This window comes from Neovison vison, chromosome 12 (assembly GCF_020171115.1).
Source record: "Neovison vison isolate M4711 chromosome 12, ASM_NN_V1, whole genome shotgun sequence".
In the NCBI taxonomy this organism is placed as follows: domain Eukaryota; kingdom Metazoa; phylum Chordata; class Mammalia; order Carnivora; family Mustelidae; genus Neogale; species Neogale vison.
Window position 1 is genome coordinate 109009884 of NC_058102.1, and position 26226 is coordinate 109036109.

The following is a 26226-nucleotide window of genomic DNA, read 5'->3' on the forward strand; positions in this document are numbered from 1 at the left end:
CCATCGAAGTCCACTGCCCAGAAGATACAAACACCATGGGCTAGGAACACAGGCCCCAGGGTTGGGGTGAATTTGTCGGTAGGTATTTCTCCAGTTAAATCACATCCCTGCGGGCTGGGTCTTGACGCTAGTTCCAGATGCAGGAAATTAAGTCTGCAGGGACGAAAGCACAGCTAAACTCTCCTGCAAAGGGTACAGACTTTGACTGTAAGCTGGGTCTGGGGCTAAAGCCATTAAGCATATGAATCACGAGCTAGAGAGAATGATGTCTGAAATGATACAAACAAAATACCTTTTTCCCGGATGCCCTGTGAGCCTAATCGCCCCTGTGATGAACAGGGACGAGGGGACAGCCCTGAGACTGAGCCAACCATGGTTCTGCAGACATGGCAGACCGGAGAACTCAAGACACCGGCTTCCTGGCCCAGGGCCTGCCTCCTTCTTCCACAGATCTTATTCATTTCTCATCCGAAGGAGGGAGAGAGGGTCAGGCCACCAAGGGCTGCCTCTGTGGGCCTCCCCCAGCGTCTGTCTTTGGAGGGAAGAGTGCAGGAGAACTAGGTCTAGAGAAGCCCCTCAGGGGCCTGAGGAAGTACCTGGCCTCTGACCATTCACACTGGCATCAGGCAGCTTGGGGGCAGGAGGAGGCTGTCTTTCCTCTTGCCTGCCCTGCCTCACTAGGGTCTCGGAGTTACACAGCTCTCAGGACCATCTCAGTACCGTGCACCCTGTCTGGGAAGGGCTCTGAATCTGGTTAGCACTCGGACCTTCCCTGAGCCAGACTGGGGGATGCGGTCTGGGCTGCCAAGGACATGAATTCCAGGAGGAGCAGAGGTAAGCAGAAGAGTGGCAGAGAAATCTACTGCAACTCGAAGAGGCCCAGAGCTGTCCCAAATTAATGTGCTCCTCTGACAATGGCTGGGAGGGATGGGTGCTTTAAAGGCCCATGTCCTTCCCTTCCACCATGTGCTCTGGAGAGAGCACAGCTGTGAGATGACAGGCACTGCTGTCAGGGGAACTCAGGTCTCTATCTGCCCTAGTTTCTTCCTCACCACCCACCAGAATTCTGGGCAGCCAAGGAAGGGAAAGAATGAGCCTCTCTCTTACAGAGGCAAGAAAAGGAGGCCCACCAAGTTCTTCCTCATCACTCAAGGGCACACACAGCCAGAGATAGGGGCAGAATTGAAACATTTCAAGTTCAAGGCAAGAGAACACTTCAGAGCCAACCAGACCAAGTGCTGGAACAGATGCTCCTTCTCAGGACACTGATCCAAACACGTTACTACCTGCCATGAACTGAACCCTGTCTAGTGGGCTCCTAGCCCCTCCTCAGTGACAACAGCTCCGAGCAGAGTGAGAGCCAATGCTCTGCAGCCTCCAATGTCCTGGACTCTGAGTCCAGGAAACCTCTCGAAAGCAAATTCCTTTTCTTTATTAAAATAAATTTCTTTAACAGAAACTAAAGGGGAAAAAAGAGCGAAAATGAGGACAGGAGAATGAGTAACCTATTTTGGACGAAGTCCATCTGCTGACCCTCTGCCTTCCACTTCCAATTTCTCCCCAGAATGTGCACAATGGACATTATTTCCACTGTCAATGGCCTCCTCTGCCCCCCGAAACTAAGGTCAGAGAGAGGCAGGAAGGATGATCTCTGGGGCTGGGGGAGGCAGATCTGTGTGTCAGACTCCAGTCCGTGGGCAACAGAAACCTGACCCAAGAACAGAACAGGCTGCCTCAGGGGTCGGACAGGGTCAGAGTGAGGAGAAGAGATTTTTTTTTCTGACCTTCACTAGATTCTTCCTCTTCCTCCTCATATTCTTCCTCCTCCTCTTCCTCTTCATATTCCTCTTCCTCCTCCTCCTCCTCATTCCCAGGGCCATAGCTCTTTGAGGCCTCTAGTTCCTCTTCACTTTTTCCTTTCAGAAGAGCATGGATCCTCACAGCCTCCTTCCAAGGAACACCGCCCAGATCTGAGGGGGGCAGAGGGGGCTCCTCTTCCTCCTCCTCCTCCTCTTCCTCCATCTCGGACTCAGAACTGCTGTAGGGGAAACAACCACACAACCGAAGTGAGTAGACAGTTAAAAGTCACAACCAGAGGCAAACTGTCCCAGCAAAGCAACTGCTGGGCAGGAAGGGAGAAAGGACAGGCACGGAGGGGTGCAACGTGCTTCCCCACCCAGGTAAGACACATGAGGGGAAGGAGAGTGAGTAGAGGGCCAGAGAAAACACACACGTATGAGGAACCCCGACATAAAGCCACATGAGCCAACAGCCCAGTCTGGCGGTGCGCTCTGTTCCGTGAATAGCAACTCCAACAAGTTTAGTCTCAGCGGCCCTCAGAGACAGTAGGGGCATGGGCTCATTTTGATAGGAACCCATGACCCAAGGGAATCAAGAATGGAGAGAAAGTGTACTTTCATCATGACCTACTTTTTGGTTTAAATAAATTTTTATTTATTGAGGACCTCAATTCTACTTGACTCAGGGTTGGAAGGCTCTCGGGGGAACCACGGTGAGAAAGAGCTGCTTCCAAGAGGCGTAAACTGAAGTCTTAGCCACAGACGGGTTAGCCATCAAGGTGTGTGTGCTGGAGTGAAGGCCGTGCATTCAGTTCCACAGTGTTCCCGATGTCCCCCTGACATGCCATGCCCAGAGTACGATACCATGGTGAACACGCAGTTAACAAGGCAGCATAACAAGGCAGCAAAGGCACTGTCCACTGAAGTTACAGAACAGGGAGTATGGGGAGGGCATGGAAAAAAACATCACATCCTTAGGGTCATCACCCTTGACCACCAGCCATTCTCCCTTGATGGCATGCAGCCTAGAGCTCAGCTGGAAAAGGGAAGGAGCACTAAATGCTGCGAGACACTAGCTGTGACTTATGCAAGCCCAAATCCTGGACCACTGCCCTCAGAGCCATGGCCCCGGAGCGTCTGTACCCTCTTCCCTGGCCGGCAGAGTGAGCTATCAACAGGTGGTACAAGAATAAAATTCAATGCCCTACCACGGGGCTGTAGAGCAGGAGAAAAACCCAATCATCACCACACAAATGAAGCTCCTCAGACCTATTTCACGGTCCGATAATTCCCCAAGTCTTTTTCGGGAGAGGCTCTGCCCTCAGTGAGAAATGTGTAGTTGACTGGGCCGGGAAAAATGTGGCATGTGCCAACCTCTGGCACGAGAAAGCCAAACCCCAGAGGCATTGCACATGAGGCTGAGGTCTGGTCCCGTCTTCCTGTGACGGTGGGCTGCTCTCTCCCTGCCTGGAGCGGGACAGTGCACGTGGAGAGGGCATCAGTGAATACAGTGCGATAAGGTCCATAATACCCCACCCCCAGCACTAGTCGTACCTGTGCAGTAAAGAATTTCACCTTGCTTAAATAGATGGTCTGGCCTTTGTCTTGGGGCCTGGGAGGTCCTGCCTGATGGGAATGTATTTATTTCCCTGGAATCCTTGGGTCACGGTGGACAGTCTAATAATGTGATTTAGGGGGAGGGCTGACCACATCTGAAAGACCTATGATTTAGGATGGAGGCTTGAGTCATGCGGTACTAGTTGGCCTGGAGACTGAAATCAATCATACCACGTAGAAAATCAGTCCATCAATGCCTGGTAATGGAGCCCCAGTAAATCTCTGAATATCGAGGCTTGGGTGAGTAATACTACATGGGATTTGTCACACATTAATACCAAGAAAGTAACACAGCCCTGACTCCACAGGGAGAGGCCGATGGGAGCTCCATGCCCATAGTTTCTCGGACTCTGCTCTGTGCACTTCTTCACCTGGCTGACTTCAATCAGTATCCTTCCCTGTAATTAAATCATAAACATGAGTATAAGCCTTTTGGCAAGTTCTGGGCATCCTTCTAACAAGTAAATGAACTCCAGGGTGGTTTTGGGAATGCCCATACTTCGGCCGGGTCAGAAGGGAGGTCAGTCCAGGAGGCTGTGCACCCATGACTTCTCAGGTGGCTGATTCTCACAGGCCTAACACTGGCTCTGTTCCTCACCAGCTGTATGACCTTGAGCTGACTATAGCTGAGCTTCAGCATCCTTGTCAGTAAGGTGGGAATGTTAATACCTGCCTCAGAGAAATGTTGTGAAGGTCAGGCACTTTCCTGATTTTCATGTTTGTGTTACACTCTGGGATTCTGGCTATTCACGTATCTGTTTACTCGTTTACATGTTCCTTCATTCATTCAATGAACATTTTTGAGTGACTATTAAAGTTCACCTATTAAAGTTCAGTACAAAAATAAAGAGAGTCTGTTCCTTACTGCAAGCAGCTCCCTTTAGTGAATGCTACTTTGTTCACTCATTCATTCAGCCCCCTTGAAAACTTATTGAGCATCTTCTACTTGTAATGCACTTCCTAGACATTACAGAGGATACAAGGGTGACATAGAAAAGAGCCTCAGGGACGTCTGGGTGGCTCAGTTGGTTAAGCGGCTGCCTTCAGCTCAGGTCATGATCCCGGCATCCTGGGATCGAGTCCCGCATCGGGCTCCTTGCTCGGCAGGGAGCCTGCTTCTCCCTCTGACTCTGCCTGCCACTCTGTCTGCCTGTGCTCTCTCTCTCTCTGACAAATAAATTTAAAAAAAAAAAAAAAAGAAAGAAAAGAGCCTCATTCTTCAGAGGAGATAAGATGCAAACACGGCAATGATAAAAGAAGGTACAACATTATTGTAGGGGGATGGAGGGTTGAGAGGAGGTAGTTCAAGGTGAGTAAATGTAAGAATTTGGGCCACAGAAAGCTTGGTATCTGGACTTTGACTCTTTTTCATGACTTACTTAGGTATTATTTTTGCCTTACTTTTGTGTCCTCACTTGTTTACTTTCTTACTACTTAACAACGTATAACCCAACGTAGATCACCTAACATCTTTCCAACATGAAATAAAGATAAGAATGCCTCCTATGCTCATCTTAAATCTTATGTAAATTTATTAAAACTTGACTTGGGCAGAAGGCAGGCCAGCTTGCCCTTCCTTCACAGTCAGGCACACAAGGTTACCCCAGGAGTCAGCAGACTCAATGGGCCCTCACTGCAGCTTCCTGGCTCCTTGTACTGTGCCCTGTCATGAGGGTGGTGGCACTGGGCTCCATGATGAGACAATGGGGCCCCACTTACAGCTCTGAGTGCCACACTGGCTAGTTTTATGATATCTCAAGGGCCACGGGAAAATAGTGAGTGAGGCACAGAGCATAAAAAATCAGGTGGGGAGGCCAACACTTGCCTCTCTTCAAAAGCTACCAGCTCTCAGTCCATTTCTGAGAGGCCTGGCTACATTGCTTCTGGAAATCAGAGATAGGCAAACCAGACTTGCTCCCTTTGTGAAGCACAGATAGATGGACAGGTGTTGCCAAATGTTCCTTCCTAGGCCATCATCTCCCCGGGGCCCTGGAGCCGTTCTCTGAGTCTTAATAGGCTCCTTATGTCAGGCTCCTTATGTCATGCAAGATTCATAGCGCAAATTCAGTAGGCCCAGTCTACATTTTCTGGCTGTCTCCAGTGCCTGAATTTCTGGGTCTGGACTTTGAAAAGGCTAGGAGAAAGGGGGAAGAGAAGGAATGTGTAGTGAGACAGACCACCCCCGACCACCTGGAGTCAGCCTAGAAAGTTTTTAAGTGTGGAGAACTGCTGCTACACACCAGAACAAAATACAACACAGTCAACCAACTTCTCTGTCCTTTTGGGAAGAGGGGGCGACCTCTCAATTTATAGTTTCCTAGGAGAGATGAGAGCCAGAAAATGCAGTCCTCGAGATCAGCATTCCATCATGACAGGTGTCTGTTTCTGCATTTGAAACAGTCAATTGCTTTGTGTGACTATTCGATGTTGGTGGGTCCCCCTGGACTGCATGCTCTCTTGAGAGCAGGGACAGGTCTGCTTGGCTTGCTGCAGGGCTTACCATGGGGCCTTGCACAGTCCAAAGAGGCAAAGCCAGGGCAAGCTGCTGCCTAAATTCACAGGTGTCATGGAGATGAGACCTCTGAAGTCCATCAAAAGGAGTAGACCCTTTCAATTAGAAGAACATCTTGCAAAAATCCTCCCTGCTATCGTACTTATCCAATCCCTGATCTTAAAGCACTTTCCCCGAGTTTCTTCTCATTGAGGCTATGATGGAGCCTGGAAGGAGGAAGCCAGACCAGCAGGCATGTGGACAAGATTCTAAAAAAACAGGATTTGCTCCACACTTAAATGTGCCGAACAGAGATTCTGCCATGCCAGGAGGGAAGGGCCAAGGATAGTAACAGTGATGGTGAACGCTCCCTGAGCTCTAAAAAGTGCCATGTGGCACAAAACACTTCACATGAATTAGGTCATTTAATTACCCATTAACTCTAGGACACAATAACTCTAGGACTCTAGGACATTTAATATCCCCACTGTCACAAATGAGGCCAGTGAAGCTTAACGAAGTTGGGTGAGAGGTCAAGATTCCCACCAGTGTCCACACCCTTGTCACACTGCGCCCTCTTGGATGGTTCGCCAAGAACCCAAGAGTTCTTCAGCCACTGGCAGCTGTCAGGATGCCAAACCCCGGAAAAAGACCATGACCGTCTCCTGCTTGCCTGGGTCCAACTTCAGAAATTGGAGACTGGAAATCTGGGCAAGCCCTACGGTGACTGAGGCAGACTGCTGTGCGAAATACCACTTGAAGTTCTTGGGTGGTTTTCAAGGGAAAATAGGAAATCGTGGTTTTCATTTTTAAATGAATCCACTCTAGATATCAGAGTGCCCACTCCTAGATCTCATCTGCTCTGACAACTGTATAAACACTCCACCGCTCGGCACACTGCTTGAGGAGATGGATGTTGTCCAGCTATTGTGGCACCATGGAAACTTAATCCGTGCTGAAAGCAGCATCCTGCTCAGCGGCGGCTCCCATTACTGCCTCTGCTGGAGAAGCGGTGAGGGAGAGAGAAGACCAGTGGGGAAGGGTGAGGGAGAGAGAGGACCAGTCAGGAATTTCCACTTACTTATGTCAACCTTGAAGAAGGGGCTTCTCCTTATCGCGTTACTCCAATGGAGGGCCAAGCCTCTTCCACCACAACCAGCCGACACAAAACTAGCACTTGCCTGTCATGGACTTTTGAGGAGTCCTCTGTGATCTGGCTGCCCCATCTGTAAAGGGCACCTGTTTGCTCTGGCCCTCACTGACTTGAGGCTCTTGCCAGATGGGTGCCGCCCAAGCCATTTTCATCGCCTGGGATGAAGTTGCCCAGCAACTAAAATCATAAAGCTAGTTTTCCAGGCGCCTGGGTGGCCTAGACCATTAGGCATCTGCCTTCAGCTCAGGTCATGATCTCCGGGTCCTAGGATCGAGCCCCGCATTGGGCTCTCTGCTCAGCAGGGAGTCTATTTCTTCCTCTGTCTCTCCTTCTGTACTCTCCCCTTCTCTCTCAAATAAATAAGTAATATCTTATAAAAAACAAACAAAACCCCTAGTTTTCTTTGGTCTTTAGGCACCTGTTCTCTCCCAGAGAAAATAAAAGTACTATTTCTAGGGTCTCCTTTGGAAGATGTTCCTCCCTCCCCTACTCCAAGGAAGGGTCATGGAGCTAATCAGGTCTGGGCCAGTAGTGCCTGCTTAGGTAAACTAAATCAGGACACCCATAAGACTCACGCAGTGTGTGTGTTCAAAACAGGTATTCCTGGTCCCTACCTCAAGCCCACCAACTCAGTTACTCCAGGGGAGGGTCCAGGATTTACTTTGGTACCAAGTGTCCCAGGTGGCCCTTATCATCAGAGAAATTTGGGAGATTTAGAGCAGTGGTTTGAAAAGTGTGGTCCCTAGACAACAACATCACCTGGGAAATTTTTAGGAATGCAAATCTTGGCTACACATTACCCAGTGTGTGTCTCAGTGTTAATGGAAAGCCTCCACCAGTCTGGGAGACACCATAGGTGCTCCCATCCCAGAAGCCCTGCAGGACAGTCTGACCGATAGTGATTTTACGCCATCTTTCATCTTGTTCCCTATTGGTGGCCCTGATCATCTTCCACAGAGCACTCTGAATCCTGTACTGACTCTGGCAGACCTGGGTAGTAATGAACGTGAGGCCCTGGGGCAAAGACAGTGGACTCAGGAGGCCTGTGGGGGCTGCAGGGCGCACATTCCCCTCAGGCATCACTCACTGAGACATCACGAAAACGCTGGCATGGCCACGCCAAAAAACCACTGGCTGTGTCTACGGCCCTTGGGACACAGGCTCTCTGCTCCACTCTTTACCTCTTTACCTTACTTACCTTCCATCTCAGCTAGAGGAGGAAGGAAGAAGCCTGGAGAGGTGAGGTGGCTTCCCTAAGCTTGCCGGGCGACCTGGGGTCATAGCAGGAGCCCCTCATTCCAACCCTGACACTCCTGCCACTGACCCAGCGCACTGCTTCAGGCCTCTGGTTGTCCCTCTGCGCATGGTTTGTCCCTCCAGTGAACCTGTCAACAGCCTGAGGGCAGGAGTGGGGATTGTCATTTTTGTTCTGTTACCTTCTCAATGAATGGCAAAGTGTTAAGCCCATGGTAGGTGTCCAAGAAATACTTACTGAAATCTCTGAATTACGTCCCATGGGTTGTGATTCTTACTGGCTAATAAGATAAAGAGACAGGGGACTGCATGGAAAGGGGGAGATCAGCAGGCAGTAGGGAAAACAGGAAGAGTCCTGGACTTGGATCCAGGAAACCTGAGTCTGAGTCTTAGTCAACCCTCGATCCAGTATTAGTCACCAGCAGTCTCCGTAATTATAGAGTGATAAGATGTATGCTCTGGCCTACTTCACAGGACTTTTGCAAGGATGACCAAGCGAGGTAATGACCAAGTGAGGTAATGGATACAGAAGTCCTCTGGAAATGGTCCGGTGCCATGCAAAGGGGTAATAAAGACAACTGCCATCAACAGGCATGCCACATACTGTTTCCAACGCTTCTTACTATTTAACCCTCACAGCAACTGTGTGAGGCAATTCCTAGCATTGCCTTCATTTCACAGATGAGGAAATGGAGGCACAGAGAGGTTACATGACTTGCCTAGTGTCACATAGCTGGTAGGTGGCACCCAGGTCCCCTGCCGAGGATACAGTGCTGCCTCCCCCCGTAGGTACATTCATCTGGGGAAGGGGCTGCCAGGACAAACCACAGGTATGAAGCAACACACAAGAAAACGGGCTGCAGCCCCCGGGCACAGGCTGACCTGCTGGCCACGTCTTCCTCTGCACCTTTGTCCAGCGCGCTGCTCAGGTTGTGCTCGGCCTGTGTCTCCTCGGGCACCTCCTCCAGCTCCTCGGCCTGTTTCACAGATAGGCGGTAGTTCTCCAGCTCGATCCGTTCAGGAGTGCCCCTGAGTCTCTTGGCAATGCTAGGCTCTTCCACACCATTCACACTTGAACCTATAAGATAAGCAAAGTGGCAAAGTTCCATGACAGGTGATGGGAAATGACCACAGGTGGTGAGGGATGGAGGGTGTATGCGGAGAGGGAGCAGGCGCCAACAGAACGATATCTAAGCATCCAGGGCAGTCACCGCTCATTTCAGTGAAAGGAGGGATGGGGGCCAGACAAAGGGAGTCCATGAGGTCACACAGGCCAGGAAAGGACTGCAGGGTGAGAGTGGCAACCCTTCCCTGAGCAGGAGAAACAGGAAGACAGCACATCTGCCCTGAGATGACTGCCCCAGTCATGCTCTGAGATGGCTGCCCCAGGCTGACTCTCCTCCGTCAGCCCTGAACCCATGCACAGCGGAGGGAAGAGGTGATGGTGACTGGGGAGGAGGAGGAAAGGGGACTTGGGTTGGACCCTCAGGAGGAGCTTCTCACCGACCACGCCCACCTCAGCTTCCACTGAGAAGGGGGGGTCCTGCCAGCTGCCCACCCCCTGATGACCCAGGACCCAGTCAAGGTTCATGCACTGCTTCTGGCTGATCCATGGAGGTGTCCAGGCCAGCTGCCTGCAGAACTTGTCACATAGTGGGTTTGTCTGTCTCCCTGTGATTAGATTCATGGTAAACACTTCCCATCTAGGAAGAACACCACGTGGGTGATGCTGTGCCCCTTCCACGGCACACAGAAGGAATATGGTCGGGTTGCCTCACACTTCTTTAAACCTTTTCCCCCTTATATTTATTTACTTATTGAGAGAGAGAGAGAGACAGAGACGAGAGAGAGAGTACAAGCAGGGGGAGTGGCAAAAGGAGAAGCAGGCTCCCTACTGAACAAGGAGCCCAAAGTGAGGCTTGATCCCAAGACCCGGAGATCATGACCTGAACCAAAGGCAGACACTTAATGACTGAGCAACCCAGGCACCCAGGTTGTCTCATTCTTGGTGACATCAGCTTGCTGCTTGGTTAAAGTGGTGCCCAACTATCTTTCCGTTGTAAAGAGATATTTTCCCCTTTTGTAATTAATAAGTAATCCATGGGGTGATACGTAGAAACCATGGGACTATCCTACCCCACTATCCTTCCACCCAGGAGTTTTAGTACCGATTGATGAACAGGGATTTTAAAAATTGTATCATTCCTTCTCCATTGTCATTCTTTGCAAAGAACTTTTCCCATTTCTTTTTTTTGAGTACCAACATGACTTACGGATTTTCAAAAACTTAAGTGTTGTATTTGCCGTGTTTTCTTCATCTCCTTTAATCTGGAAATTTCCCTGTCTCCCTCCTTATTAACTCTTTCATCATTATTTTTTTTTATTATGTTCAGTTAGCCAGCATATAGTAGTACATTAGTTTTTGATGTGTTCAACAATTCATTAGTTGCATATAACACCCAGTGCTCATCACAACACGTGCCCTCCTTAATATCCATCATTATTTTTTTTTATGTGCCTTTTTATCCCACATTGGGCCAGAAGAGGCCCACTGTATTTATTCTTTACTCTATGTCTTCACTGTAATATGACGTAGGTTTATATTTAGCATCAGACAAATTCAGGCTAGACACCTGTGACCACGAGTGACCTGAAGGATTTTAAGAAAATTACGTAACTTCCGAGAGTTCATTTCCTGATCTATAAATGAGAACAACCCTCAACTCCTACTAGATTATTATAAATACAGGATGGAATTATATACATATATACGTAAGTACGTGTGTGTGCCGATTCCGCATGTGCCTGAACCCATCATCTTCTCTTCTACTTAAACCCTGCACTTGGGCAGAATCCAGCAACTACAGGTTAAGTGCTATAACTGATGTCCAGTAACATTCTTAGCACTGGTTTGTGTGTATTTTTGTGCAGGTAGGTTGTGTCCATTTGCTCTGGATTGCGAGCAAGAGTCACCTGACAAAGATGGGAAGAGAGTTCTGGGCAGAGGGAACAGCGACAGTTAAGGTACAATGGCCTGTAATGGCAGGTTGGTATTATTAGATCTTCTAGTGGCAGTATTCTTAACGCGGTAGGGAAGAGAAGAGACCAGGGTGGGAATAGAGCCCACGTGGCCTTTGGTGACATTCTAAGCTCTAAGAGAGGACACTGGGCTTTAGCAGGCGACATCATATTGACCTGGTGTTGGGTAACAGATGGGCTATCAGGGGAAAGCCAGAATCTCTGTAATGTAGGACTAAAGGATAGCGGTGGGACTATTGAGTTAGTAGTTTTTGGGACACAACAGGTCCACAGAAAATCTTCTGGAAGCCTGGCACTTTTGTTGTGTACAATGTTCTGGATCTCTCTGTATTGTCATTAGAAAGAACTTTCTCTGTGTCCAAGCAGTCACAGAATAAAGTCTTAGCATATCTGTCAGATTTACCTGGATCTTCCACCAAATAGCATCTTTCAAATTTACTAGACAGCCTTTACTATAAAGTAAGACCTAGGGCACATTTATCTACGAAACTTCTAATGATGGGGTCATGGCATGAATCCTTGTGCTCCCTAGGGCCCTGTGCAATGCCCACCTGTCCTAGTTTTTATAAACCCCATTGGGACATTTTATACATCCCTGGTCCATTCTTCAACGCGGACCTCAGGGCCCCTGAAGTATAAGCTATGATGCAGGATCAGGGCATCTGGAAGAATAGGTAGGGAGGCAATGGAGAACAGCAGATGGAAACCCCTGTAGCATTCCCCACATCTGGCCCCCAGCTCTACCCGAATCAGCTCATCGTTTCCAAACAGCCGTCTCCCTGTTGTCTTTTACTCCTTCCCCTCAGCAAAACCCAGCATGACAAACACGAGAAGGCTAAGGATTCCCTGATTAGAGTATCATTTGATATTTTCCTTCCCAACATGTATTTTTGACAAATGCCCTTAAACAGAAAGCAAATAAGAAAGTGAAATAAATGTGAAGCCACTACCCAAGTATAAAATTTTGGGGAACTCCACAGATAAAGAGTAAAAACCAGTATATCTTTTACCTAGGGAAAGAAGAATAGAACAAGAATGATCATTTCAGAGTAACAAACAACTAACACTCATCAACTCAGATACAAGCTATATCAAGGTGGACTGAACAAATATACTCACGGAAAGAAACACTCCAGAAGTGACGCCTGTTTTTAGCAGGTAAAAACCATACCATTTGCCAGAAATTCAACTAGAACCTTGGGAAACAAAGCAGATTTAAAACACTCTCTACTCTTAAAGAGCTGTAGGCTAGTCACAGAAGAGACAGTCTCGCTCAGGGGTCTTTGCAGTATGCTGTATCCCATACCACAGCTCATGCCGCACAGTGGAACTATGGGAGCGCCTAAAAGGGCAGCTCCACCCCCCAGGGGAGTCAAGAAAGACTTTGTGGAGGAATATGGTGTTAGCCTAAACAGCTTTAAAGAAAATCCGATGAGCTATGTAGTAGTTTGCAAATGAGGTAACTGAAATTCAGAGACATTAACCAACCCGCCCAAGGTCACAAAGCTAGTGGGCAGTGGAGCCAAGATCTGAATCCAAGGAGGGCAGCATTAATCCACACAGTCCTGTTCTGCTTTTCCCTTTGGGACTCCTCACCGTTATCTGCTCCCCACTATAATTTTCAAGATGAGGGACACAGAACTATATGAAAGCATCTTAGAGCACAGGATCTGGCATTCGCAATGACATTCTGTCCTCCTTCCAAAGTTATTTCTCTGGGGTTTCTATAAGCTCTGTGGACTAATAGATCATCAAGTAACAGAATTTGGCAGACCAAACGCAGAGTTTGGGGCTTTAGGGAGGGGAAATGTTGACTTAATTCTGGCCTAGGCCACAATCAACAAAAGCGAAACGAGAGACTCTCAGAACTATTCAGATCATTCATACATCAGTCCTACAGAGAAAAAATGCTTTTTCATGAAAACTGTTAGAAGGGTCCCACTGGAGAACTGGTAAGAACTGAGGTGGAAGGAAGAGAGTCGCCTCACTGTTCCAGTCTTCCTATGCCTACTGGGTCCACGTCCACATGGAGCTAGACACACCCAGAGCTTTGAGCAACATGGGCATGACATGACATCTCCCTGAGGGCCGAGGCTCCAGGGAGGTTCTGTTTTCCCAAAGGGAATGTGGCACCTCAGAGGATACTCGGCAAGTATCCAAAATTCACCAACTGCCAAAATATGCTTAACATTCCTAGCCCATAACCTCAAAACGCCATAGGGATTAAAAAAAAAAAAATCAACAAAAGCAGCATGTTTGGTTCTCTGTGATATGCAAGGGGCTATGTGCTGCATTAACCAGGTGGCGATGATAAACTTCAGAGTGGAGGGGGCCCAGGCAGTGTCTGTAACAGTGACAGACACAGGACCTCCCCCTCTCTATGAAGAGAAGGGCACGTGGAAGCAAAGGCTATCGGAGCGCAGCTGTAAAAATAGCTGACAGATGTGGGTTTGGCAAGTGAGAGGAAAAGCAGTGGGGTCAGGCTGCCTGGCCAGGGCCCACCTGGCCTCCACTTCACACGCTTCAGCGCAACAGCAACTACACGGGGACTTTCCAGCTCAACACGGGTGAAAGTTTTGAAATGATTTCCAAGGCCGTGTCCTCACTAAGTCAGATCTCAGGTCACGGGAGGCCAATTCCAGCTTCGCACATACCAGAAGGAAATGGCTCCCAGGATCTGGGTCGTCTCCTAAATAGGAAAACGGCTCTGGGTCTGACCCCAGGCCTCTCTGTTTTGGAACAGTCACTGCCAGCACGAGGTCCATACATCATCCTGAAAGAAATATTTTTCCTAACACAACAACCTGCTCTCAGCTGATGTGCAAGAGCTGCCAAAAGCAGTTGTTTGTGTCTGTCCGATTTCTGAAGGGATGCGAGGGACACGATGACACCGAAGAGGCGAGCCCTCCCAATCCTCCCCGGGAGGCTCTTCTTCCCCCTTTCCCTCCTGCGGTGGTGGCCAGCAGCCCAGCGCACTGAAGGACTTCAGGTGATTGTGAAGGATGTCAGCTAAGAGACTGGAACATCTGAGGCCTTCTCGAAGCCTTGCACCATGTTCATGTCTGGCCTGCTTCCCGTTCTTTTTTCCTTTCCTTCTCTATAAGCTTGGGAAAGCTTGAATGAAATCTGAAAGTCTAAAAAAGGACTTTAGGAAAAGGCACAGTGAACTGAGATTCAGGATGGATTTTCATCATATTTCCCACACCCGTAAGCTGAATGGATGCTCGGATTCATTCACTCAACTGTACATTAAACAATTATTTATGGAATAGCTATTTCCAGCCAGGCACCATGCTAGGCACTTGGGCGTACATCAGGCAACATAGGCAAGATTTCTGCCTTTGAGGAGCCTGTACTCTGATGGACTATGGGTGTCACCTATCTGCTGGGAGAGACCAATGACCCAGGGTATCAAAAGGTGTCAACTGTGGCCATGTTCTAATAAGAGATGGCCCTGTGATTTGAAATGATTGGTACCATTTGAGAAGAAAAGCACCCTTTGCCATTTTGGAATATAGAGATTCTCCCTTAAGGTTGCTCATTTTTACTTCTGTTTCCCTGAACAAGTTACTGGATATTTTTGTTGTGATTTCTTTCTTTCTTTCTTTTTTTTTTTTTTTTAAAGATTTTTATTTTATTGGTTAGAGAGAGAGAGAGATACAGAGCGCAAGCACAGGCAGACAGGGTGACAGGCTAGAGGCAGAGGGAGAAGCAGGCTCTCTGCCGAGCAAGGAGCCTGATGTGGGACTCGATCCCAGGATTCTGGGATCATGACCTGAGCTGAAGGCAGCCGCTTAACCAACTGAGCCACCCAGGCGTCCCTGCGATTTCTTTTTTAAGAAGGATGAACGAAAGTCATTTCAGATGGCCTCCTCACACATCCGTGCAAAGCCTGGCCTGTCCATGATCTGGCATAAAAGAAAGCACCAGACCATGAACTAGGTCTGAGCTACAAGATCTCAAGGAGGTGTTAAGGAAGATGAAGCCTCCTGAAGAAAGAATTACCAGGCTGGCAGTATAAATCAAAATTCCTGGACCCACTGCAAAACTGGTCAAAGTGACTTTTATGTTGCCTTGTTCACTGGTCTCAGAAACATTCACAAAATCACCCTGGGAAATTAGCATACCCCTCCTCACACAGAACCCTAATCCTTACAAGGCTATGAGGGGGAATTTGTGTCCTAATTATGTTTTCTCCCTGCTCTTGTTAGAAACGATACTGAAACTATATTCTCCCATGCTTCTTCATCCACTGGGAAAGGAGGATGAAGCCATCTGAAGTGGTGGCTAGTCTAAAACAGAACCACCACCGTCCAGCCCAGACACGTTTTCCTATGTGGGACAAAGCCTGGGGCCTGGGCCCTGCTTCCTTTTGGAATGTATTAGGCTGCAGTTGGACCCTGGTAACTTGAGCCAGGCTGGTCCTAATTAGAAGTCACCGTAGATATTAACCCACTCCTTCCATCTTGCTTTGAGCTATAGTTCCTCTATGTGTTTTTGCTTAGTGGCCTGAAAGGCAGGCAGAGCACGCACCATGCCAATTCAGTGTCATCCTGGCTTAGAAACAAAATAACGGGAATTGGTCACCTGCCTCAGAGACCTCCTTACTGCTCGATCTGGTACCTATGAGAGGATCAGGAGGTCACTCCCAGCCTAGAACCCGATTTAGGGAGTAAAGATTTATTAGGGCTGATAAAAGGCCTTTCTTTGCATGTTTGTTGGTGCTTGGAACTACCCGTATGGGCTCTCTCTCTCTTTAGCCGCTCAGGTCATTTGTCTTATCAGACCCTGCTTGACTGGGCTCACGGTTTTGTATACCTCTTGCAGAGATTTCTCATTCTGAGGGGGCACTAACCATTCTACAAGCACCGCAGCTGTCTGTGGAAAGGGATCCCCTTGCTTTGGAGACCAAAGAAAGAGGGCTTCTTCCCGTAAACACCCTCCGAGAGACTTTTCTCCGGCTTCCCGCTGGCAGGGAAGAGGAGTTCACAGAATCTGCCTGTGGAGCAGGGGTGATGGAGGAATAAAGAGAGCTGCCTGTGTCAATCACCGCGACAGCTATGCTGCACACGCTGGCAGTGCCTGTCACATCATGCTAGCCAGTCACTGTTGTTACCACTATGACACCTGAGTCTCTGTGATGGTGAGTAACATGTTCAAAGGTTCAAAGGAGTCAGACCCAAGACTAAACCCAGGGCTCTATTACGCCAAAGCTTGAGCTCGTTCCACTAAACCATGTGGGACGGAATTGTTAATTGCCCCTTACTCATGAACAATTTATTCTTCATTTGGGGTAACTGCATTTTTATGTGGGGTACAGAGAAAAGTAGATTATGTGGATTCAAGGGGAAGCTCAATTGCTTTGGAGATATTTAATGACCAAGAGTTGGGAAATTCTGTGCTAAATATTACACGACAAAAACCAATAAGGGAAAAACCCAACAAGGAACAAATCAGAACAGCACCAGAGATAACCATCCACATGAGAATGGGTACTCCTACAGACTGGGACAGTCTCTCAGGAATGCTAAGGGAACTTCCCTCCCTTTAGCAGGCTACTGAGTGGCCCTTTCTCCACCGTCCATAACCTCTGCTCTTGATCTGTGTGATCCCATGAAACTTTTACTCTTAAATTCATTTACTAACGTTAAATTGTTTTTCCTGCTACTATTATGGTATGTTCCAAAGGCACCTTTTTGGCAGATGGAAATCCTGGTACATCTGGCCAAGGCAAAGGGGTTTATCTTAAAGTATATACCCTAGTTTTTATTACAAAAGTTCTTAGCAGTGTACCATGTAGCTCTCCTGACAATGTACTTCTCATGTGTTGTACTATCTCACAGATGAAACTCGACTTGCTCCTTCATAATCAGTGGGGTCAGCCTACTAACTGGTGACCTCTTGGGTGTTGGGAAGTGGTGGGCATGTCCAAAGCACAGAGCTCTGGCTGTCTTTTCTCTTAAGTCTCAGGAGAGCTGTGCTCTAGCAATATTCTACCTTCCTTCTCTGGCTGCCCACCTTCACATTCCTGAGGGTGAAATCTCAGAAGGGTTAACTGTTGTGCGCTGGGCCTTGAGCAGAATATTTTAACCTATTAGTTTATATACATGCCTCATAACCCATGAGATTCTGTATAATTAAGTATATATAAGCTGTGAAATCAATCCAGCTGTGGGGCTGATCTCTGAAATCCTGAGGCAGGTTCAGGTTCAATCCTGAGAAGGATGGTTCAACAAGGTAAGCTAAGACCATCCCTTCTCTCCTACTTCTGCCTATTGCTTCCCAATTCTGCCTATAGGCTCTACTTCTGTCCTCCTGAAGGACTCTTTCATGTATCTATCTCCTGTTCACTGGTCTGAATGCACCCAGAAACCAGAGGCTCTGCTACGGACGGGAATTATTCCAGTCATCTTTGTGTTTCTGATGCCCGTGGGTATGTCAATAACATGTTCCGAATAAATGTCCAGCATAAAAGGCCTAAACTAGAATATCACAATATAATTAGGAAGTTAGTTGAATATATTATGTACGGTCTATTTCCTCAACCTAATGCAGAAACTTTAAGGCCCCTGTCTCCCAAGCAGCTGGATGCTGTGCAAGGCCCCATGAACAAACGAGAGATAGAACCAGTGAAAGGGGTAAACGTGTAAAACAGCAACTCTTCCCTTAGCACCAGAGAAAGAGAAATTCCTACAAGGTTCCCAGCGTTTTAGAAGACCATGCGTTAAGGCTGTTTGAAGAGTCTATCTCAAAGAATCTGATGTCCAAAAGTGATGGCTGCACTTCCCAGTAGAGAGTAGTCTAGTTAGAGGCAGCAGCTTGCTTACCAGAAGAGCAGACCTAAGAACAAGAGGCAGAGAGGAGAGGTGGAAGGCAGAGAAGGACCATGAGTTTGCAGGAGAGGCATTCCAAACTGGGTGTGCTTTTTCCAAGATGCCAGGTTGAAATTCCAGTCCTTCCTCCTCTCCAGAGCACAGTGTCAGAGCCCTTCAGTCAAGACTGTGTCCAAAGCTGGCTCCGAGGTGGCCTACACGTGGCCAGCTGCTCAGCCAGGAAAGTGATTTTCAACTTCCGGGGGCTCTATCTATCATCAGACTATCAGTAAGGACAAACCCACATCCCCACAAAAGCCTCTCTCAAATAGGTTCCTCAGTAAGGACACAAAACCTCATACACAGCATTCTCTTAGCTAGCTGAAGATACATTTTTGGAAAGGAATTAAAATCCCCTCCAGCAATGCCTGCAACTACCACTCGATACTCATATCTACAACAGTTACACCTTTCTTTTCATCTGTTTGAAGGTCACAGAGACCTGGCCTGGAAAACATTCATGCCTGGGGACAGAGGCCATAAAAGGCTGATGGAATAGGGGCACTGAGCTCTGAGCCAGTGCTCAGAGAGGGTCAGATGACCAGTGCTCCCTGGTCACCCATAAAATGCCCTTCCATGCACTGATTCCTAGAAGAAATCAGATGCCCTCTTCTCATATCTTCTGCAAAAGGGTCACAACATAAGCACTGAGGCCTGTGGCGGGGGTGGGGGGTGGGGGCAGGGGTTGTGGGTCAAAGCAACACAGAGGCAGACATGCCTAGGACCATGTATAACCTTAGTTCTGCCCAAGATAAGGCTAACTGACTCCTGGTCAGTCCTGACTTTTGGGTTAGATGTTCAAAATTTAGTTCAAAATGTAAACCCTATCTAGGATTGTTTTTACTTTCGTTACTATAGTGAAGAGTCCCCAGGGTATCATGGAATTAGTAGGTGACTTCACATCCCATCCATGCAGGCTAAGAAAAAAAGCAATGCCAAATTTAGCCAAGCACTTGCAGAGTCTTAACAATACTTAAAAAACCTGGCATTCAGTGCAGGTCAACTCCCCCCAGATCATTCTGCTGAAGACTATAGAGAGCCAAGCCCTTCTTACTGTTCCGTTCCCCTAGGCCTCTGCCAGTTAGAATACAACCCAGTGGAACTTCTTGTGCTAATCCCAGAGGATGCACAGACCAGAGCAGGAGACCATTAGTCAGTCAGAGAATAGAGAACAGTCCTAACTCATTTTCTCACTCTGATTACTCCAGAATTTTCTGGGATCCCTACCAATGGTAATAATATTTGATGTTCCTGTAATGCTTTTGAATAAACAAATTTCTATATATTTTAGCTTATTTGAGACTCACAACAATCTTATGGAGTAGAAAGAAAAAGGTTGCATTTTTTTCATTTTATAATTTCGTTAAGTTAGGGAAACGGAGGCTCAGAGAAGTTAATGACCAAAGATGACAAGGACAACAGGTTGCAGACTTGGAACTCAAATTAGCATCTTCTGTTATTAAGAACTCTGTTTGTTCCACTTAGACCCAGGCCAATGCTCTGAGGCTATGGTCTCCACAGAAGGATGAGTACATTCTGAGGGTACAGGGATAATTAATTCATTGGGGTAGAGACGAGAAACACTAGATCTTCATTCTTAATTTTTTACCCTGCTTTCTAAAATGTCTTGTAAATGTCCAATAACACATGCAGTATTAGTGGGGTACCCTCATGTAAATAAGTACACTGTTGGGACATAGGTGCTCATGATTTTCACAGGGGGAGGCAGTAAGGTTTAGAGGCACTCCTATAAGGCTCCAACATGGTTCTGTATCACTTTCATTATTCTCGCTCACCCTCTTTCCTGATCTCCTACTGGAAACAATAAATTTGACGTTAACTGCATGTCAGTGTCACGCCCTTTTTTAACTCAGTGACGATTTAGCAATGGCTGGAGACAGCTTTGGTCATCACACCCTCGGGAGGTGGTATGTTCTGACATCTAATGGGAAGAGGCCAGGTATATTGCCAAATATGCCACAATACACAGGCCAGCCCTCCACAATAAAAAGATTTATCCTGACCCAAATGTCAACACTGATGAGCCTGAAAAGCACTGGCCTAGAAGTTAGATCAAACTCTCCCTAATCTCTCACCAACAGGTCAACCAATCCACCAAATATTCTGACCATGGCTTGATTTGGATGGGGTGCATGTAGAACACAGACTAGTGAGCTCATGAATCTTCATGTCTCTTGCCAAGGTAAGACATCTTTACCAATAGAAGTGCAATACATGAAGGACCAATTGAGAACTGCCATGGTGAAGAGACAGCTCTTGGCATGCTGCCTACAGAAAGGGAACCGCGGGAAGATGTTCAGATGCTGAGGAGCTTGTTCCAATGGCCCACACTGAGCAGAGGTACCATAAGTCATTGCATGAGACTTCTGGACTTTACATCTTATGGTACAACTCCACTTACAAGCTGACCCTGCTCACCCTTGGCAATGCCCCTCAAGGAGAACCTACACATACCCACCCCCCCCCAAACCATCCACACTTGTCTTGGGTGTGAATTCTACTATCAGGCTGAAGTAGGAATTTAAGGAGACCAAAAAAATGCATTTGACACAGCTTGCATGGAGCACTGGGTGTGGTGAAAAAATAATGAATACTGTTTTTCTGAAAATAAATAAATTGGAAAAAAAAATGCATTTGATTAACTCCTCCTTTCTCTCACTTTCTCCAGCTGGATACAGTAGCCTGCTGATAGCTGGAATAGCCCCGTGACACATTATGGGCAGACCTCTCACTAAACCCAGGGAAAAACTAGACTTGAAGACACATGTGGAAAAACTCACCTTTTTTTTCTTTTTTCCCACTTACCCAAAACATCCTATCTACGAGCTCTAAAAGCTCCCTGTCCTGGCATCCCTTTCCAAAGCTATGTCTATACATGCTCAGGAGACTTCTTTTTTTTTTTTAAAGATTTCATTTTATTTATTTGAGAGAGAGAGACAGTGAGAGAGAGAATGAGCGAGGAGAAGGTCAGAGAGAGCGAAGCAGACTCCCCAAGGAGCTGGGAGCCTGATGTGGGACTCGATCCGGAGACTCCAGGATCACGCCCTGAGCCGGAGGCAGTCGTCCAACCAACTGCGCCACCCAAGCGTCCCGCTCAGGAGACTTCTTGAAATAATTTCTGTGCCTAAATCAAATTTTATCCAACAGGGCAAAACCAAAACTGCTTGCCCAGAATGATATGCACATTTAGCCCAAAGACTTAAAAGTCAAGTCATTTTACATGTGAGTTGAGACCAAAGTAGCCCAAACTTGGATAGGTAAGAACTTCCATGTTTCCCTCTGATGTCACAGGTGACTCTGCTCAAACTCTCAGTACAAAAGGAGGCATAAGATCACGTCTCTCTTCCCTCATACCTTAACTCCACCCAGGGCCAGGCAGGCGTTTTCCTATGGGGACAATGAATGACAATTATAATAAACATGTCGGGCAGCTCAACCATCATGCGGCCTTTTTAAAAAGGACAACCAGGGCGCCTGGGTGGCTCAGTGAGTTAAGCCACTACCTTCGGCTCGGGTCATGATCTCGGGGTCCTGGGATCGAGTCCCGCATCGGGCTCTCTGCTCAGCGGGGAGCCTGCTTCCCTCTCTCTCTCTGCCTGCCTCTCTGTCTACCTGTGATCTCTCTCTGTCAAATAAATAAATAAAATCTTTAAAAAAAAAAAAAAAGAACAATCAAACGAGCCAGCAGAGACAGAGGATAAACTGAAAGATTTATAAGTTAGAAGCAGTTACGCTGGGGCCCAGAGAACAAGAAACATCCCCCCTGAACAGAATCCCATCTCCTCTAGGCTGTTGGCAGGGTACGTTCCATTTGGAGGGACACATTCCAGTTCTGGGCTTACTCTTAATAATTAGCTTTAGGCTTGATTCTATTTGTGATGAGCAAAGAGAGCTGACATGGGGAAAACGAAGAGGGAGTCCATTTTGTATTACTTATAGTTGATTCAGTGATTATTATTCTCTTCCTCAATTTCTTTTGATGACTTTCTCTCCTTACACATCAGTGATGAAACAACTTTCTCTTTAGTATCTTTTTTATTTTTTAGATTGTATTTATTTATTTGAGAGAAAGAGAAAGTGTGCATGCACAGGTTGGGATGGGGGAGCAGGACAAGCAGACTCCATACTGAGCACAGAGCACCATGAGGCGCCTGATCCCATGACCCTGAGATCACAGCCCAAGCAGAAATCAAGAGTCAGACACTCAACTGAATGAGCCACGAGGTGCCCCCAACTAATATATTTCCAAAGACACGTTCCTAGCCCTGGGATTACTGCCCAGGAAACTGGGGGGTGGGGGGCATGTTTTTCAGAAATAATCAAATGCATACACTGATTTATACAGGGCATTCACCTATTTTTCTTTTTTAATCTTATTTGTGTGGCTAAACAGTGTTTTTGCTTCTTACCAAGTACTGACAGGGGAGGTTCGAGAGCAGAAGAAGGGCAGCTGTAGGGCACAGTGCATGAACAACACTCTCATATCTTTCGTATGATTCTATCCTGACTTTGTACTGATTTAGCTATGCGGCCTTGACCAAGTTTGCTTGACTTCTGTCTGCCTGTTTCCTCATCTGTAAAATGACACTTCCCTCACAAGCTCCTGTGCAGATTACATGAGGGCTACACAGAAAGCTCCTGGACAGTGCTGTGTTATTACATCACGACTGTGTGTCTTCCCATATTATTTTCTATGAATTAGTACAACAAACACTATGATAGTAAACTGGCTGGTATTAATCACAGGGAGGAAATGACAGGAGTTAGCATACTCCGAGTTTTAATTTCTATTTTTATTTGAGGAAAAGATTTCGGAGAGAAGGGGGTTCCCTTGACTATAAATATAGATGACCCTTTGGCACTGTATTTCCAGCAGCATGGAGGATGGTTCCAGAGCTGGATGGTTGCCAGCTCTCAGCAGTATGGCAAAGCCCTTACGACTTCAGCTGTTAAATCCTGCAGGCCATCAATTCCCTGTTACCATAGTTACCCCAGACACCCAGTGCCACCCACTTCTCTGAGGTTACAAAGCCCTTCACTGAGATTTGGACAGCCCTGGAGCTGTCTTCCCTGCACTCTGTGTCCCCATGATCCTAGGCTTCTCTACCAATATTAATTCCCAAGAAAGGTGAATCAGGTAAAAGACAAGCAAATAGCTGGTTTAGAATAACTCACATTAGACTAAACTCTAGGAGAGAATATGTACTTTTTTTTTTTTTTTTTAAAGATTTACTTATTTGAGAGAGAACAATAATATTAAAGAGAGGGCGCCTGGGTGGCTCAGTGGGTTAAGCCGCTGCCTTCGGCTCAGGTCATGATCTCAGGGTTCTGGGATTGAGTCCCGCATCGGGCTCTCTGCTCAGCGGGAAGCCTGCTTACTCCTCTCTCTCTCTCTGACTGCCTCTCTGCCTAGTTGTAATCTCTCTCTGTCAAATAAATAAAATAAAATCTTAAAAAAAAAAAGAATATTAAAGAGAGCAAGAAAGTGAGCATGAGCACAGCAGGGGGCAGGGGGAGAGGGAGAGAGCATCTCAAGCAGCCTCCGCGCTAAGCGCAGAGACCAACATAGGGCTCGATCTCACAACCATGAGATCATGACATGACCTGAGCTGAAACCAAGAGTTGGACGCTTAACTAACTGAGCCACTCAGGTGCCCTGAGAATATTTACTTCTAAAAGAAGAACCTACTAACTCAAATATGTCTCTTGTTGGTAAACTGTTTGGAGGGATTTTATAGCTGGTCCCTCTCTAATCTGATCTTTCTAGATCCTGACTTATTTCTAGAAAACAGGGAAACATGAATAAATAAGCTGTTATAATCCTATTACAGTCAATATCAGCTATTCTTTGGTTAAGGGGTTGAACTCAGTCTAAGAAACCCACTGTGGTTAAGCTTTTTGGAGACAAACTCTTCTCCCTAAGGTTGCCTAATCCCACTTTTTAGTGTCAGGTCTGATCTCTGAGCAGCTACTTAATGTCAAGAGGATTACCCTCCCCGGAATTTATTTCCATAGTATTCCCGGTTTTATTAACCTTGAAGGAACATGAGGACGGAAGGAAAACATATTTATTTAGGTCTCACCAGTGAAACAGCTCTGATTTTGTCCTATTTGTTGAGGAAACCAAAACTCATTGAGGTCCTGAGTTCCTCTGGTACTTGTAGGACCTTGCCTGGTAGTGGTGGTCTTTAGTAACTGAACTTGGGGTCCTTACCCTTTTAACTGGGTTCATCTTTTTTCAGGGAGGTGTCTTTGGTAGAGGCCCAGGAACACTAGGACACAGGGTACAGGGAAGACAGCTCTTGAACCTTAAGAGAAGCAGGTGGCCCCGGGTATAAAGTTCTTCTGGTAACAGGGTGACTTACTATGAAATAATTACGAAAGACCTACAATGTCAGGCAAGGACCTAAGCAAAATAAGGCTAAACTCGAAATAAGTGATAAAATGGCAATAACACTGATATTTTACAAAAGTACAGAATAAGGAATTCAATCACTTAATAGGCACACTTGGAACAGTTTCATGTGATTAATGCATAATCACACAAGCTGGGTAAATAAGCAAGAAGAGGTAAAGGAAACCTAAAAGGCCAATAGAAATTCTGACTTAATTGTAAGAATTTTTCTAGTAATTCTCCTAGCATGGCCCCAAGAGACTCTGTTCTGTAGCCAGGCAGAGCTGGGGCCCTAGATTCCCTTTCTGTTGAAGTATGTTTCCCAAACTCCCCCTTTCATGTCAATGAGGGCCCTCTCTGAGGGCTGGGAGTCTTTTTCACATTTTGGGAGCCCTCTGGCTACACTTGTACATATAGATCTGGAGGAAAAGAACAACATCAAAGGCAAGGTCGAGTTTAGTTAGCCTGAGTTAGGGTTTGGGTGTTGGCAGGGACTCAAACTTTTGCCCATTGTCCTTCTTGAAGGGCCACAGAACTGCCTCAGAAATATTCAAAATGTTCATTAACTACACAAAGCTATGCGGCAGTTGACCCATAGGAAGTAAAAAAGGAAATGGTGCTCACGTGGCTAGTGAAACCTGGAAGTAATTGAAGGAGAGTCACATATGCTGTAGCCCCGCCTCTCTTCTCGGGTGTATGGAAGGTATTTCTGCCCAAAAGCCTACCCCCTCCAGAACGTACATGTTGAAGAGACAAGGAGCAATTGTGAAGAAAGAGGCATCAGCAGCCAACACACAGCTGAGAATTGTGGGCAGTGATGAGAGAGAGAGAAAGAGAGAGAGAGAGAGAGAGAGAGAGAGAGAGAGAGGAGTTAGAGAAGAACACAGCAAAGAACACAGCAAAGAACATGGCTTAACCAAGACAGGGAGCGCCAATCTGATGTCCCTCCCCCTCATTTCATTATGACGAATCTACTTGTTGGCACTTGCTGGGTGCTTGGCTGGATCTGAGTTCCAAGGTAAAGACTGGTTTTGGAGTCTGGATAAGGTTTTGAAGTTTTGTGAAAGGGGATGGGATTCAGGGAGGCTTCTTCCTGAAATCTATGCCTGGCGGTTACATTTAAGACAGCCCCACCTGGGCATTTTTCTTTTATTTATACTTCAAGGGGGACACTTGTAGGACCTGGGTCCTACATGGCCTTATCTTGCCCTATTTTTCAGTATGAAAATAGAGAGTGGCCCATTTTCATTGCCTGTACTGCTTCCACGTCTACACCACAGGATTCTCCTAGGGAGTATCTCAATTAGGGACATTTCCAGGGAATTTATAAAAGAGAAGCAGGGGGATGGATTATAAGAAGTTTCAGAAAGAAACTGGGACCCAAAGGGACTCGTCCAGGGTCTTCACAATGGGTGGCACAGAATCACATTCATTGTCACTGCCTTCCTGTTAGATGCTTCAGTATCCTGTTCTAAACAATCTTGGCTTTCCTCCCCTTTTATTACTGGGGCATGGGACAGACAACAGAAGCAAAGGTCTAAAATTCTTCAATTATATATGTAGATCTAGCCTTATCGATTCTTAGT

The 26226-nt window shown here is 46.9% G+C and overlaps 1 protein-coding gene across 8 annotated transcripts in view; it reads right to left on the bottom strand.

Moving 5' to 3' along the window:
- Positions 1-26226, bottom strand: part of MICAL3 (microtubule associated monooxygenase, calponin and LIM domain containing 3) — a 212889-nt gene that overhangs the window by 38931 nt on the left and 147732 nt on the right. For all 8 annotated transcript variants that reach the window (XM_044228495.1, XM_044228500.1, XM_044228498.1 and 5 more), the window contains 2 exons: positions 9197-9392; positions 1785-2038 (listed from right to left, as the gene is read on the bottom strand). In XM_044228495.1, the coding sequence (XP_044084430.1) occupies positions 1785-2038; positions 9197-9392 (450 nt within the window). The remainder of the gene's footprint in view (positions 1-1784; positions 2039-9196; positions 9393-26226) is intronic.